Source organism: Ammospiza caudacuta, chromosome 5 (assembly GCF_027887145.1).
Source record: "Ammospiza caudacuta isolate bAmmCau1 chromosome 5, bAmmCau1.pri, whole genome shotgun sequence".
Taxonomy (NCBI): domain Eukaryota; kingdom Metazoa; phylum Chordata; class Aves; order Passeriformes; family Passerellidae; genus Ammospiza; species Ammospiza caudacuta.
Genome location: NC_080597.1, coordinates 18565051 through 18580771, shown reverse-complemented (window position 1 = coordinate 18580771; position 15721 = coordinate 18565051). Strand labels below are relative to the sequence as shown.

Genomic DNA, 15721 nt, shown 5'->3' with positions numbered 1-15721 from the left:
GAACAGTTATCAAGACATAGGATTAAATTAAATAAATAATATGATGGAGAGGCATGAGAGTAGAGACCTTAGCATGGCTCTTGTGCCTTTCAAGTGATATTCCTTGCTTCAGCCTTACAGCCGTCTCCTATCCTGCCCCAAGCTTCCCTTTCCAGCTGTCCCCTCTTTCCTCTCTGCTGTCCTCTGTATCTTGTTTGTTCCCTTGAGTGATGCATCCTTGAGGGATGCACTCTGGGGCTCAGTCTCCCCATGCCACACTAATTCCTGCTACAATAAACTTATTTCATGGATCCCTGAGGCAGTAAAGAAGAGCCATGCACACACCCTCAGTAGCCCATATCTCTTATCAGTTGTTTATTTGCTGCCTCCCCTTATTTTGCAACTGGCACTTTTAGGTTCCCACTTGACCTTTTAAAAAAGATTATATTCTCATGAGTGCAAGATTTAAGAGTACAGATAAGAAGGGAAGTTTGTCAAACCCAAGGTCTCAGCTTGCACAGAAGTCAAATCACTGATGTCACAAGTGGAAAACATGCATCTTCTGTAATACAGCTCATTCAGCAGTACTTGCTATCAGGATGTATATATGTTCTTTACTATACCTTACGTGAACTTTAAATAATTACTTCTTTTTAGCTCTTGCTTTAGTCTATTTTTGAAGCTCTGAAACATGCTGTATTTTTGGCACAAGGGAAAAGGAGAGGGGTATGGAAGGGTGTAAAAGGTTTGGAAGAACTTGATTCTCAAGATTTGTTAGTATGTTTGACCTGTAATTTCTTGATTCCAAATTTTAAAATATTCAAGGCAATAGTACTGTCTTTCCCCTTATCCATAACTGCAGCTCAGTCTTTGGACTTTCTTCCTTTTTCTGCTTCCAGTTATTTGAGATTTAGAATTTCTTCACACCTTATTTGATTAAATCTCTCACAAATCGAAAGGACATCTCCATTTTTACACTTTGGCTCCACTGATCTGATGCCTGGCCCTAGTAGCTGAAAGTGTTAGGACAGCACCAAACAAGGCACACAGGCAATGTCTTTACTTGCCTAACTGGAGAGGGAAGCTCTTAGAGTTACTGTTGCTGCCTAAAATATCAGCCTTTTTCTTTGTGTGAAAAGTAAATGTGGCTAACAGATGTAAAGTGTAAGTAATGTCAAGAATTATTAAAACTAGAATGTTTCTGACCCAGAAATAAATGCCACAAAGGCACCTGTACTCCAATTCAACACTGCCACTTAGGTGGGGCATAGGTAAGTGGTATCTGTATGTCATTTGGATTGTAGATTAAGTCTAAAAATTGACTGATGTGTTTACTTTCCAATTGTCTTCTATGCAGAGGTTTCTTCTGTTCCTTCAGAGGAGGAAGCTCACAAGGCACACAGGGAACCACCAGTCATCTCAGAAACAGTTATAATGCGGTGAGTCTCTCAAAGATCCTTAGAATTTGCCCCAATCCTGTGAAGCACAGAAATCTCCGTTGTTTTTGAGTTACCAAAGATGATGATAAGGAGTGGAAAACTTTAATTAAATGCCATAGGCCTGTGTTTTAGTCTATGCTCTCTTGAAGAGAACCCTACTGCAACAGAGGTATTTCTGTGCCTTCAGGACAGCCTTTCCATTAAGCCAGACTTTTCCCTTTGTGTCAAGTAAAGCTTGTGGAGCTTGAGCTTGTTGGAAAATAAGAGGTCCCTGTTGTGACAGAGCAGTTTCTAAGGTTTGGATAAGCCTTCTCTGGTGCTGTGCCCTTTGTTCACTCTGTGTTTTGAAATCTTTATTCCATGGCAGAGAGAAGAAGTCTGCAGACACAACAGAGAACTTCAAGCGTCGGCACTCCAAACTGATCAACTCCTGTAAGTACCTCCTGCCTGGGGTGCTGTGGCAGTCCCCTCTCCACCAGCATCTTTCACCCTTGCAGTGAGCACAAAGGAGAGGGACTTCTGCCACGTGGTGGTTGTGAGGATGTAGTGATAGAGAGCAGGGAAGGCAGTACACTCTGGAATCCTGCAGTACGCTCAGCCAGCTGAGGAGTTTTGCCTGAATTTGGCTGTCCCAGTCTGGGGTAGAGTTTTCTCCAGGTTGAAAGCAGAGGGTGAGTTGCTACTACAGAAAAGATAAATGTATGTGATTTTCTCCACAGCAAGATTACTGTATCAGGAGTACAGTGATGTGGCTCTGAACAAGGCCATCCAAAGCCAGAAGAGAGTGGATTATCCAGAGGATATAGAGTCAAGTTTACCAAGTTCCCCGAGGCTACGGAGGAAAGTGCTGTCTCCCCAGGACTCATATTTGCAACGTCTGTCAGTCTCCTCTAATGCATCCCTCTGGCAGGACATCCCCATGGTACGGGGCAGCAGAATACTGCTCAACATGTCCCGTGAGGAGCAGAGGCTGCAAGAGGTATGGGGCAGATGTGGCAAAGTAAATGGGTGGTCTTGTAGTCAAGAAAGAGTCTCTGGAAGGAGGGTTAAAGCAGAGAGCAAAATCTGTGCTGTGGGAATGCAGGTAGTTGAGGCAGAGGTCACTTCTACTCCTGGAAGCAGCATGGGGTATGAAGCAGAGCAATGCTGAAGTGCTGAATTTTAGAGAAAAGCAGCACTGAAGGACAGACTCTGCACTGTATAAATAACTCCAAGTAAACAGACATGGGGAAAAGTGGGAACATGATAAGGAGTTTTGAGTATGCTCAATGAAAAAGGGTGTGTAAAAGTAGAAGACTTGCAGCATTCTCCCATACGTAAGCTTGTGAGAAATGCTAATAAAACCACAGTAAATTCTGTTTTCTGTAGTAGAATATGAGTTTAGCAAATTGACCTGTGTGAGCTGCAGGGCTGAGAGGAGACTGGGAGATGTATGGATTCAGCACAATCACAGAATCACAGAATCACAGAAATTCTAGGCTGGAAGAGACCTTTAAGATCATCGAGTCCAACCCATGTTCTAACACCTCAACTAGATCATGGCACCAAGTGCCACATCCAGTCTTTTTTTTAAACTCTTCGAGGGATGGTGACTCTACCACCTCCCTTGGTAGATGATTCCAGTATTCGACCACTCTTTCTGTAAAATACTTCCTCCTTAATTCTAGCCTGTATCTCCCTTGGCGCAGCTTGAGACTGTGTCCTCTTGTTCTGTCTGTTGTTGCCCGGAGAAAGAGACCAATCCCCAGCTCACCACAGCCACCCTTCAGAAAGTTGAAGAATGTGATAAGGTCACCCCTGAGTCTCCTTTTCTCCAGGCTGAACAACCCCAGTTCCCTCAGTCGTTCTTCATATGGCTTGTGTTCCAAGCCCCTCACCAGCCTCGTTGCTCTCCTTTGGACTCGCTCAAGCATCTCAACGTCCCTCCTGAAGTGAGGGGCCCAGAACTGGATGCAATACTCCAGGTGAGGCCTCACCAGTGCTGAGTACAGGGGAAGAATGACCTCCCTGCTCCTGCTGGCCACATTATCCCTGATACTGGATAGGATGCCATTGGCCTTCTTGGCCACCTGGGCACACTGCTGGCTCATGTTCAGCCGACTGTCAACCAGCACCCCCAGGTCCCTTTCCACCTGAGCACTGTCCAGCCACACCGTTCCTAGCTTATATCGTTGCAGGGGGTTATTGTGGCCAAAGTGCAGGACTCGGCACTTGGACTTATTGAACTTCATCCCATTAGATTCTGCCCATCCATCCAACCGTTCCAAGTCCCTCTGCAAAGCCCTCTGTCCCTCTAACAGATCAACACACGTTCCCAGCTTAGTGTCATCTGCAAATTTGCTAATAAAGGACTCTAAACCCTCATCCATATCATCAATAAAAATATTAAACAGAACTGGCCCCAGCACAGACCCCTGAGGGACACCACTGGTGACTGGTCGCCAGCTGGATGCAGCACCATTCACCACCACTCTCTGGGCCCGGCCATCCAGCCAGTTCTGAACCCAGCAAAGGGTATTCCTGTCCAGACCACGGCCTGCGAGTTTGTCTAGGAGTAAGCTATGGGAGACAGTGTCAAAGGCCTTGCTGAAATCCAAGTAAACAACATCTACAGCCTTCCCTGCATCCACTAGGCGGGTTACCTGGTCATAAAAGGTGACCAGGTTGGTCAAACATGACCTACCCCTCCTAAATCCGTGCTGGCTGGGTCTGATACCCTGGCCATCTTGTAAATTTTGTGTGATGGTGCTTAATATAAACTGTTCCATTATTTTGCCAGGTACTGAGGTCAGGCTGACTGGTCTATAATTACCAGGATCCTCCTTTGCACCCTTTTTGTGAATGGGTATCGCATTGGCCTGCTTCCAGTCATCTGGAACCTCACCAGTGAGCCATGACTGTTGGTAAATGATGGAGAGTGGCTTTGCAAGCTCGTTTGCCAGCTCTCTCATTACCCTGGGGTGGATCCTGTCTGGTCCCATAGATTTATGAATATCCAAGCATTTCGGTAGTTCTATGACTGCCTCCTCTTGGATAATTGGGGAACCATTCTGCTCCCTGTCACCATCAACCAGTCCAGGCGGGCAGGTGTCTTGAGGGCGAGTCATCTTCCCACTAAAAACTGAGGCAAAATAGGCATTAAGCACTTCTGCCTTTTCCTCATCTTCAGATACTAAGTTCCCTCCTTTGTCCAATAAACAACAAAGGCTGGTCTTACCTTTCCTTCTACCATTAATATATTTGTAAAAACATTTTTTATTATCCTTTACAGAAGTTGCCATTCTGAGTTCAAACTGAGCTTTGGCCTCCCTAATTTTTTTCTGCGTGCTCTAGCAGCCTTCTTGAATACTTCCTTAGAGACCTGACCCTTCTTCCAACGCTGATACATCCTCTTTTTATTCTTAAGTTCCTCCAAAATCTCCTTGCCCAGCCAGGCTGGACATTTACCCCATTGACTGATCTTTTGGCACACAGGGATGGTCTGTTCCTGTGCCCTCAAGATCTCTGTTTTGAGGTATGCCCACCCTTCCTGAACTCCTTTGTTTTTTAGGACTGCTTCCCAAGGGACGCTCTGAATAAGTCTCCTAAACAGGCCAAAGTCTGCCCTCCAGAAGTCCAATGCAAGAGTTTTACTGGTGCTCTTCCTGACTTCACCAAATATTGAGAACTCTATTCGTGATCACTCTGCCCCAAGCGACCTCCAACCACCACATCTCCCACCAGCCCATCTCTGTTTGCAAACAGCAGATCTAACATAGTCCCTCCCCTGGTGGGTTCACCCACCAGCTGCAACAAAAAGTTGTCCTCCATACATTCTAAGAATTTCCTGGACTGCCTCTTTATTGCTGTATTAAGTTCCCAGCAGATGTCTGGTAGGTTGAAGTCACCCACAAGAACAAGGGGTGATGATCTTGAAACATTACCTAGCTGCTTATAGAATAAGTGATCTACCTCTTCTTCCTGGTCGGGTGGACGATAACAGACTCCCAGTATGGTGTCGGCCTTGTTGGCCTTCCCCTTTATTCTTACCCATAGACATTCAACTCCCTCTTCCTTAGTTTCAATTTCGATGGCATCAAAAATTTGCTTAATATAAGGGCCACCCCTCCACCTCTTCTTCCTTTCCTGTCTCTCCTGAAGAGCTTGTATCCATCCAGTGCAGTACTCCAGTTATGTGAGTCGTCCCACCATGTTTCCGTGATGGCAACTACATCATAGCTCTGCAGTTGCACCATGGCCTCCAGCTCTTCTTGTTTGTTGCCCAAGCTGCGTGCATTGGTATACATGCATCTCATCTGGGCTACTGACTTCACCCCTAACTCAGCCTTGCAATTCTTGGGCCTGTTTCCAGATAGCTCAGCTGGTTCCCCTTCCCCCTTCAAACCTAGTTTAAAGCTCTCTCAATGAGGTTTGCCACTTCATGAGCTAAAACCCTTTTGCCCTTAACAGAGAGGTGTACCCCATCTGGTTCCAGCAGAGAAGATGCTGTAAAAGTTTCCCCATGATCAAAGAACCCAAAATTTTGCCGATGACACCAACCCTTAAGCCACTTGTTGATGATGCGGATTCTTCTGTTTCTTTCATCATTTTCCTCCACCACCAAAGGGACTGAGCAGAACACTACCTGTGCTCCTGCCCTATCAACTACCTGACCCAGTACTCTGAAGTCCTTTCTAATTGCCTTGGCACTCCTCTTCTCAATCTCATCACTGCCAGCCTGGAGTATCAGCAGTGGGTAATAATCAGAGGGCTGAATCAGCCCAGGAAGTGTCTCAGTGATATTTTGTACCCGGGCCCCAGGGAGGCAACAGACTTCCCTGTGGGATGGGTCTGGTCGACATACGGGGCCCTCAGTTCCCTTCAGGAGGGATTACCCTTCTTTTCTTCTTGATGCTAGAGGTAGTGATCCATCTTGCAGATGAATCATAATTGGGGGGTTCACTGGGCCAGAGAAACTGGGTAAAGAAAATGAGAGGATCTGAGAAGTGGACAGGAGGACTCAGAGAAAGAGGTGAACACAACAGTATGGGAAAAGGTGTGTGGTACGGATGCTGGACTTTATGGGAGCTTATGAAAGTGGTGTTGAGGGGAAATAAAAAGTAAAATGAGACCAAGTATTTTTAAGTCATAACACAAGTCTGTTTCTTAAAGAAAGTCTGTAAGTGCATGCTTGCCCTTCCTTTCTAAAGCCTCTCTTCTGTAATTACACGCTCCTTGCAAGATGTGCTGGGAGGTTTTCCTGCTTTGCCTCGTTTCCTCTCTGTAAGATTCCTCACAGACTTGCACAGTGTACTGATGTTGTGCTCCCTTGTTTTCTCTCCCAAGGCCAAGTTTGAGCTGATAATATCTGAGGCTTCCTACCTGCGCAGTTTGAATGTGGCAGTGGATCACTTTCAGCGCTCAGCAGAGCTCCAGGCGATGCTCACCAACCAGGAGCGTCAGTGGCTCTTCTCCCGCCTCTCCGATGTGCGTGATGTCAGTGCCAGGTGAGACGTGGCCCTTTGCTTCCAGGTCTAACATGGTGCTTCCATCAGGAACATTTCTCACTCCTCTTCTGCACTGTTCAGTACAGATACAGCACCTAGTGATGACACACCAACACTGCCTGGAAAGGAATATTCACCTTTTTATGTGACAAGGCAGTGTGAATTCTGGTGTTAAATCCCAGATATTACGGCTTAGTTGTGCACAGAGCTCACTGCAGGGGATCACAATGGTAATGTAGCCTTGTGCTACTGCTTTCAACTACAATTGAACTTGACTAACTAGACTTCAACCCAAACCAGCTCCTGCCCAATACAAGACAAAAGGGGCAGCTGCATGAGCCCTGATGAAAAGTGGGGTAAAAAAGGAAAAAGAGTAAGTTACAATCATCACCTGACAGAAACTAATGTGAATCAATAGAGCGTAATTCATGAAATGTGGACATGACCCCACATGCCAGGAATTCTGTATGTTGTAGGATTCTGTTTTGCTTTTCCTCCTGCAAGGCTTGACTACATAAATTACTAAGCTGGTAAGGTTTGCTGCTACCTTTTCTATTTCTATTCGCAAGATTGTTCTGGTAAGGTCTTAGTTTTCAGCTGTTTCCTGACTATGCCTGTAGAAGCATGACCTCTCAAGAATAGAGGTCTTTTGCCTCTGCTTTTTCTTTGCTCATACAAAGCCTATATTGTCATTATCCAGACATTACACTCTCCCTAGACCTAAAGAGCCGTTTTGTGCTTGTGTGGGCTGTCAGGGTTTTAGAAGACTAAACGATACTGATATTTCCCTCTCATTTCTTGGCACCACATGCATGTGCTGCAGTTTCCTCTTTGACTTGGAGGAGAAATTTGAAGAGGACATGTTCACCTTCCGTGTGTGTGACGTGGCTCTGAAGCATGCCCCTGACTTCCGCCGGGTGTATCTGCCATATGTGACAAACCAGACATATCAGGAGCAAACCTTCCAGAGATTACTGTAAGTTTTTCTCATTTGCTGCACCCTTCTCCCTCTTCCATGAATAGCTTCCTGCTCTTTCAAATGATGGGCAATACTGCAGGAAAAGGCTGTTGAGCAGTGCTCTTGCTACACCCCCCAGAAGAACCTTCCTCAGTTCAATGGCATTTGGGACAGCAGGACAGAGCTCCTGCAGGCTTCTCTCCCATATCATTGGAGGGAAAAATAACGTGTAATATCTGATCTTGTTGCAGGCTGTTCTCTGTCTGCCCTCTACTGAAGAGAGCAAAAATGACCATCCTGGATTATGGTTTTCAGTCTTGATCACTGAGAACCAGAGTGCAAACTACCACTGTCCCCATGAAAGCAGCACCGCTGATAGGGGGAGTTGAAATGTAGATGTTACTTCTGGCTTTTACTCCAGAGAGCTGTGGAAAGAGGATAGAGATAATAACAGCTGTACTGTCATCCTCTAGCTGTTAGAAACCCATAGTTGCTCTTCAGCAGCAGAGTGGTGAAGTTTCTTGACATTTCTTGCCCCAGGGACAAAACCTGACTGTTGGGAGTACTCCAGCATTCCCTGAAATCTGATACTAGGAAGGTTATTTATTTACTCTGATGCCTGGATGTCTTTTTTTTTCTTTGCCGCTCCCACAGAAATGGAAATGCAGGGTTCCAGCAAGTCCTGGAGAGACTGGAAAGCGATCCAGTGTGCCAGCGCCTCTCGCTTAAATCCTTCCTCATCCTGCCCTTCCAGCGCATCACTCGACTCAAACTCCTCCTACAGGTAACTGTGGTGATTCTCTGCCTTCCCTCAAGTTTCCCTCAAGCTGTGTTTGGAAGCAGCTGAGGGAGTTGGAGAAAAGGAGGCTCAGGGGGGACCTTGTGTCTCTGCACAACTCCCTGACAGGATAGTCCCAGGAGGTTAGGCTCTGCTCCCAGGCAACAAGTGACAGGGTAAGAGGAAAAGGCCTCAAGCTGTATTAGGGAAGGTTCAGGTTGGACATCAGGAGGAATTTCTTCCCAGAATGAGTTTGGAAGTGTTGGGTTGGGGGCTGTCTGGGGACATGATGCAGTCCTCATCCCTGGAGGTGTTCAGGAAATGATGGATGTGGCACTGTGTGAGGCATTGCTATTTGTGAATCATTTAGGGCTTTGTTGTGACGCTACTTTAATTGTACCCCAAGAAAGAATTAATGGAGTCTTCTCAGAAAATGCTGATTTTCATTTCATTGAACTTTCTGGCTTTCTGCTAGGAAAACAAAGCAAGGTTTCCTTGGCTGCCCTCTGGAAGGCAGTCTGCATCTATGCTTTGCCTGCAATTTTGACTAATAAAGAGCCATCCAGACAGGGAACCAGCCAGTCCCTAAAGAATTAATTTTGAGTTCTTTCTATGAATTTCTTCTTTTTGATTATTTGAGCTTCTTTTTACCAGGAGAAAACAACAAGTCTATTCTGTTCATACATCCATTTGTGGTTTAGCTAGTGGTTGCTTCCTATGCCATATAACTTCTATGTGATAATTAATACAATATAGATTTACAGGAATTACTGGTCAGTATGACTTAACAGTGACATTCTGCGTCTCAATTTTTTGGCTTTCTTGTCTCCACATGTCATCAGCTACTTCTGCTTTACTTTTTATTGTACTCTTCAGTGGTGGTAATGTCCACCTTTCCCTGTTTGCATCGTGAAAATCATCTTTTCTCACACAGAATATCCTGAAAAGAACTCAGCCTGGGTCTGTGGAGGAAGTGCAAGCAACGCAGGCCTATGATGCACTTGAAAAGGTAAAAGTGCCTACCCTTTCTGCAGCCTTACCTTTGTCTCTAATTAATCAACTCCCACCCTTGTCCCTGCAAGAAAATCTTGCTTTAAAAAACCCCACAGCATTACTCTGTTGCATCCCTTCCTCTTATCCTGTTTATTATAGAGTCAAGGTTTAAAGTTCTCTAGGACAAATCGTTATCTAAAATTTGTACAGCTTCATAAGGTGGATTGTTCTGTCTAGTGATGATTTGACTTTCCAAAGGAGAGCCACCAGGATGGTGAAGGGCTTGGAGGTGAAAACAAAAGGAGTGGCTGATGTCTGTTCAGCTGGAGGAGACTGAGACCAGATCTCACAGCAGTTCTGCAGCTTCGTCATAAGGGGAAGAGGAGAGGCAGGCCCTGATCTCTGCTCTGTGTGACCAAGGACAGGACCCAAGGGAATGGCTGGAGCTGTGTCAGGGGAGGGTTAGGTTGGATATCAGGCAAAAGTTCCTCCCCCACAGAGTCATGGGGCACTGAACAGGGTCCCCAGGGAATGGTCACAGCCCCAAGGCTGCCAGAGCTCCAAGAACATTTGGACAATGCACTCAGGCACAGGGTGAGATTATTGGAGTGTTTGTGCAGGGCCAGGAGTTGGGCTCAATGATCCTCGTGTGCCTCTTCTAACTGAGAGTATTCTCTGATTGTAATATATACTTTTTTTGCAGGAGGATGCCTAAGGAATTGTCACTTATGCTGACACCCGAGGGGCTCCTGGGAGTAGTACTGATCCCACCATGCAGTTCTGCTCCCACCTCACTGCTTATCTGTTTTCCTCTGCAGCTCATCAAGGATTGCAATGAGAATGTCCAGCGCATGAAGAGCACTGAAGAGCTGATCTACCTCAGCCAGAAGATTGAATTCGAGTGTAAGGTGAGCTCACCCATTCCCTGGGCCTTGCTCTAGTCTAATGTATTTTCTGTCTTTCCCCACAAAACCACTTTTTGTTCTCCTCTCAGAGAGAGCACAGAGCTGTTGAACCAGAGCATCCTCTGCAGGCCACCTCTTCATCAGTGTTTCCCTTGACCAATCATTAATATCAGGCTTCTCATGAAGGTGCCTGCCATGACTTACACCTCTCCAGCTGGAGAACTGAAAGCACAATTCCTCAAGAGAAAGGCAAAAATGCAAATCCAAAACTCACAGGGACCTTCTTCTTGTGCATATATATTTATTTTTGTCTTGCAGATATTCCCACTCATCTCACAGTCGAGGCGACTTGTGAAGTGTGGTGAGTTGACAGCACTGGACTTCAACAACCTGAGTCCAAAATGGAAAGTCACAACCCGGCCCATCTACCTGCACCTTTTCAATGACTGTCTGCTCCTGTCTCGGCCCAAGGAGTGAGTGCTTCAACACAATTCTTGCTGCCCCTTCTAAAATACCTGTCTCTTTCGGGGTCTGTGCTTTGGTGACAGAGTCCTTTCCCTCTGCCTGCCAGCAAGTGGCAGTCTTTGTCAAGTCACTCTCCTGTCCCAACTTGATGTAAGTATCATGAAAGTATGTGGAAATTGATAGTCCCAGTGCTTAATTACATATTGTAATACAAAAACATATCTTGTGGTCCCTAGCAAAACACTTTGATTCTGCCTTTGCATCTCTACAATGTGAAATACTTGAACAATAACCATTTATTCTAGTTTTACTTGGTAAATAATTTCTTCCTAAAGCACAGTATGAGGACTAGTGAATGTGCAAATCACTGGTTTGTCAAGAGAGTTGTTGGTTAGTTGTGTTGGGGTTTTGAGGGTGGTGGGTTTGTTTTTAAGCTGTAAGCTACCAAAAAAAATCTGACAGGACAGAGCTTAGTATTTCTACCCTTTTCATTAAATCTCTTCTCTCTTTTCTTTGGTCTTCTGAGACTTCTAACAAGAGCACTGCTTAGGATGTGTGAAGCAGATGAAGACTTACTAAAAGCTTTTTGCTTTCCTGCAGACTATGTAACTCACTATGTAACCCTCATCACCTTAAAACTCTCACCTTGTTTTGTTCCTCCTGTTGACCTGCAGGGGTGGACGTTTCGTTGTGTTTGACCACGCTGCTTTCTCGTACGTGCGCGGCGAGAAGTGCGAGATGAAACTCCACGGGGCAAACAAGAATCTGTTCCGTCTCTTTCTGCTTCAGAATAACCAGGGGAAAAGAGTGGAGTTCTTGTTCCGGACAGAGACACAGTAAGAGCTCAAGTTTACCTGTGGTATATCCTGTTACCATGGCCAGACACCTCCTGGTAGCCTGATGATTGTCCCTCAGCTATTCAAATGCTGAAATACCAAATGTAGCTGCTAAGCAGAAGTCTTGAAAAGCATCCTCTTGCTATAATTATTTCCTTGTGAAACACCTGCCCCTCTCTCATCATAGCTGCACATACAGGACTACCACATTATGTCATACCATCAGCCTCCAAAAATGGGAACTTCTGCCTTTTCCCACCTCCTTTCTCAGCTTCCCTTTGTGTGAGCAAACACCCCTCCACTTCACCCCATTTCAGTCACCAGACTGTTGTCCCTGACACTGAATGCTGATACCTATTCTGTGCTGTTTTCCAGCAGTGAGAAGCTGAGGTGGATCTCTGCTTTGGCACCTCCGCGGGGAGAACTGGACCTCCTGGAATGCCCTGGTGAGACTGCTCTGCTGCTACAGCAAGGGGGGTGGGCTGGCTCACAGGCACTGTTAGGTGGGTACCCCAGAAGGATTCCAAAGCAGAATACTTGGGGTTTTGTAGTAAAGAACATACTCATGGGCTTTCCCTCAGTGCTGGGTGCTGCCAGTTATTGTACATGTTTTAATGTGTCATTTTAGATGAAGACCTGCAATGTCCCTTCCAGTTCTCGGCTTTTTATTTGGGCAGCTCCTTATTCTCCACCTCCTCTGAAGCTGATGCCCACAGGTTTACTGTTGCTTTCCGAGATATCAATGTGATCTTTCCTCCCCTTCAGATGCACCACAAGTTCAGTGCATAAAGACATACAAGGCTCGGGAAAATGATGAGCTGGCTTTGGAGAAGGCAGATATCATCATGGTTATGCAGTACAGCAATGACGGTGAGCAGAATGAGCAGTGCCTGTCTTAAACTGTAGGATTGAGAGGGCAGAGGGATTCTTCATCTTCTTCAGTATGCTTTATTTGGAAGCTGAAAGAGAATCTTCTCCTTTGCTTTTAGGGTCTTTTTGCAGGGGGCTTTTTTATGGGAAACAATGAAAAAAACATGTGACTTTTGCCTCATGTTGTGCTTTTCCCCACACCACAGGGTGGATAGAAGGAGTAAAACTCTCAGATCGGGAGAGAGGCTGGTTCCCCTCGGAACACGTGGAAAACATCTCCAGCAAACACGTGCGGCAGAAGAACCTGAAGGAGGAGCAACGGGTGAAGAATGCCAAGCAGCAGGTCTTCTGCAAGAAATAAGGCTCTGTTTGGACCTGTACAGTCTCCCTGCCATGGGGAAACCATGGCTTTTCTACCGTGCCTCAGAAGAAATGCCTTTGTGAAGAGCATAATACAAAGCACTTTGACAGGACCAGGTGCTTTTTGCTAAAGAAAGTGGGAATTCAATCACGAAAAACTTCCTCTGTGTCAGCAGAACTACAGCAGCAAGAGGAGGGATAAAGGTTGCATGTATTGCTTGCTTTGTGGTAGCAGGGAGGGACTTAAATCAGACAGAGGTCTGGGGTCTGGACTTCTGAAAACATATTCCTGGTTTTGCCACTGACAAGTTGTGGGACTTTATGAAAGTCACTTCAGAGTTCTGCCTCAGTTTTGCCATCTGCAAAATGGGGGTAAACTTACCTACCTCACTGCATGTTGTGAGGCTAAATTCACTAGTATTAGCAGCCTGAGAGCTTCAAGTTCCTGAGAAGGAAGGTGCTAAGTGCAAAGCACAACAGAGCTGAAGAGAATATTCCATTTGAATATCCTCTGGATACCTGCATGGCGTTGACCTCCATAGTGTAATTTCCATTTAGGGCAATTTATGTTTTAGATCATGCAAGTCTACAGGGGTTTAGATAGGCAAATAACAGCATTTGGGTACAAGAGCATTGTACCCAAATGCTGTTAAGAGTCCTTGACAGCATTACAAAATCCATTGGAATTAAGCAGTTTTTAGAAGCTACAATGATGATTTCCCCCACATAAGAAGTATCATGCTGAGAAATCTGCTTCCAAAAGGTCACCTCTCTTCTGAACAAGCATCCCACCAAGCCATTTGAACTGACCTTTTTTTTACTCGGTCTCCCCTTGGAAGATCAGTGACTTTTGACAAAGATTTGTATTTTGTGTTGGTAAATGCCCTGTACAAAATAACCAGGAACTAGGCACATGCAATGAAGTGGCACTTTACTGCTGCTCCGACTCTGATTGCTGATGTGGTATTGCATGCACCATTTTGCACACTTATGGAGAACACTGAGATATTTAGCCACTGTAGATAAAGGCAAAATGTGCACCAGGGTCTTTGTTCTTTTTAAGGACTCTGGTTTTAAGTCCAGTTTACATGCATTTGTGCAGAACCTGTCTGTTTGAGGATATGCCTTCAAGTGTAAAATACTGTTTTTGTGTTCAAGTGTTCAGTTCAGTCAATGCAAGATCAAGTTTAAGAATCAGTACACCAAAGAAAACCACGTGTAGCCTCTTGCGTTTAATATATTTGAAGAATTAGTTACCTTTGTATCTCCAGCTTTCTGTCTCTGTAACATTCTGCCTTTAAATCCCATTTACATTGAATGTAGAATAGCTTATTATGGCCTATTTATATCAATAATTGTTGCTGGATTAAAAGAAAACTTGCTTTTAGTCCTAATAAACTCATGCACTTCTCCAGTTAAAAAGCTTTCTGCTTGCCTTGTTATTTAGGTTTTCCTCTCAAATGTAAGTAATTCAATTTACTGAATATACATGCAGTATTTTTTTGCTATAATTTTCCTTTCTAAGTGACTGTTAAGTACAAACAGTTCTCTTTAGCAGAGGCAGTGATGAAAGCTGGGTTTATCCAGCCTTAAGGTTCTTCAGTGTTATCCCCAGCCCTAGAGAGCTGATGCTGCAGCTCTTCCACAGTGGTGTTAGTCATCCATAACTGAAGGTAAGCTGAAGGGATGAACTAAGAAAATGGGAGTTCAGCCCACTAGAGCAGAAGGACAGGACCCAGTTATTCAACTTTTAGTCTATGGTCAGACAACAATCTGCTAACACATTTCCCCCAGAAGGACTGTAGCTGTTCCCAAGCTAAGAGCCAAAGCAGAGCTCTACCTCAGACTCACACAAGAAGGGTTATAATCCTCCACAAGACCCAGAATATTCATATATCCCAAATGCCTGCTTGTCCCAAGCTGTCATGAATTTATGCAGTTCCAAGTCCCCAGGATTGTCAGTGTCTCAGGTGGGACATAAAATGCTGCCATGGGATCACTTCAGCTGTGTAAGGTCACCTCACACAGGCAGTCGAGGCATTCCACATCCACTTCAGCTTCATCCAGGAGGAGCCAGCCATATATATTCCCATTCTAAATTAGAAGTCATCTTGTTCAACACCTCAGGTTCTTTACTCTTTCAAACTCTGCTCTGGAAAGCAAGCAGGCAGATTGTTCATTAGAGCCTCCCAAAGTGGTTTCTATGCTTAAGTCCATATGTTGTTAAAATTCCACTTGACATAGGAATCTTCAAGGGTACTGTTGTCATAACTGACAGCACTTCTGTACTCTTTTTAACTAGTTGGATCAAAGGTTAACTTGTCCCTGTCACAGCCTTTATTTCCTGATGTCAGGCCTTTATATGTTGAGGAGCATTTAAAGGTCAGCTTTCGCTTCTAAGAACAAGTGCTTATACCCTGGTTACTTTCATTTCTTACATTTCAGACAGGCCTCAACGTCTCACTATTTAGTTAAACTTTTAGCCCCAGCACCATCCTGCCACCAAAATCCATAAACAAATCTACACTGAAACTGATTGACATATCTTTGATTTGTACAAACTTAATCAAACTAGTACAATATCCCTCCCAACTGCACATTCACAATACAGGAATCAAGTTAATGGAATGCTTACCGTATCCTATGACAGTC

General features: G+C 45.0%; 1 protein-coding gene across 1 annotated transcript in view; it reads left to right on the top strand.

The window, feature by feature from the left end:
• Positions 1–14468, top strand: part of ARHGEF5 (Rho guanine nucleotide exchange factor 5) — a 36796-nt gene extending 22328 nt beyond the window's left edge. Inside the window, exons 3-15 of the mRNA XM_058804933.1 lie at positions 1337–1418; positions 1786–1850; positions 2138–2397; positions 6744–6904; positions 7728–7880; positions 8517–8646; positions 9575–9649; positions 10452–10541; positions 10857–11011; positions 11678–11839; positions 12215–12285; positions 12605–12709; positions 12916–14468. Coding sequence (XP_058660916.1) covers positions 1337–1418; positions 1786–1850; positions 2138–2397; positions 6744–6904; positions 7728–7880; positions 8517–8646; positions 9575–9649; positions 10452–10541; positions 10857–11011; positions 11678–11839; positions 12215–12285; positions 12605–12709; positions 12916–13070 — 1664 coding nt within the window. The 3' untranslated portion in view covers positions 13071–14468. The remainder of the gene's footprint in view (positions 1–1336; positions 1419–1785; positions 1851–2137; positions 2398–6743; positions 6905–7727; positions 7881–8516; positions 8647–9574; positions 9650–10451; positions 10542–10856; positions 11012–11677; positions 11840–12214; positions 12286–12604; positions 12710–12915) is intronic.
• The last annotated feature ends 1253 nt before the right edge of the window (positions 14469–15721 follow it).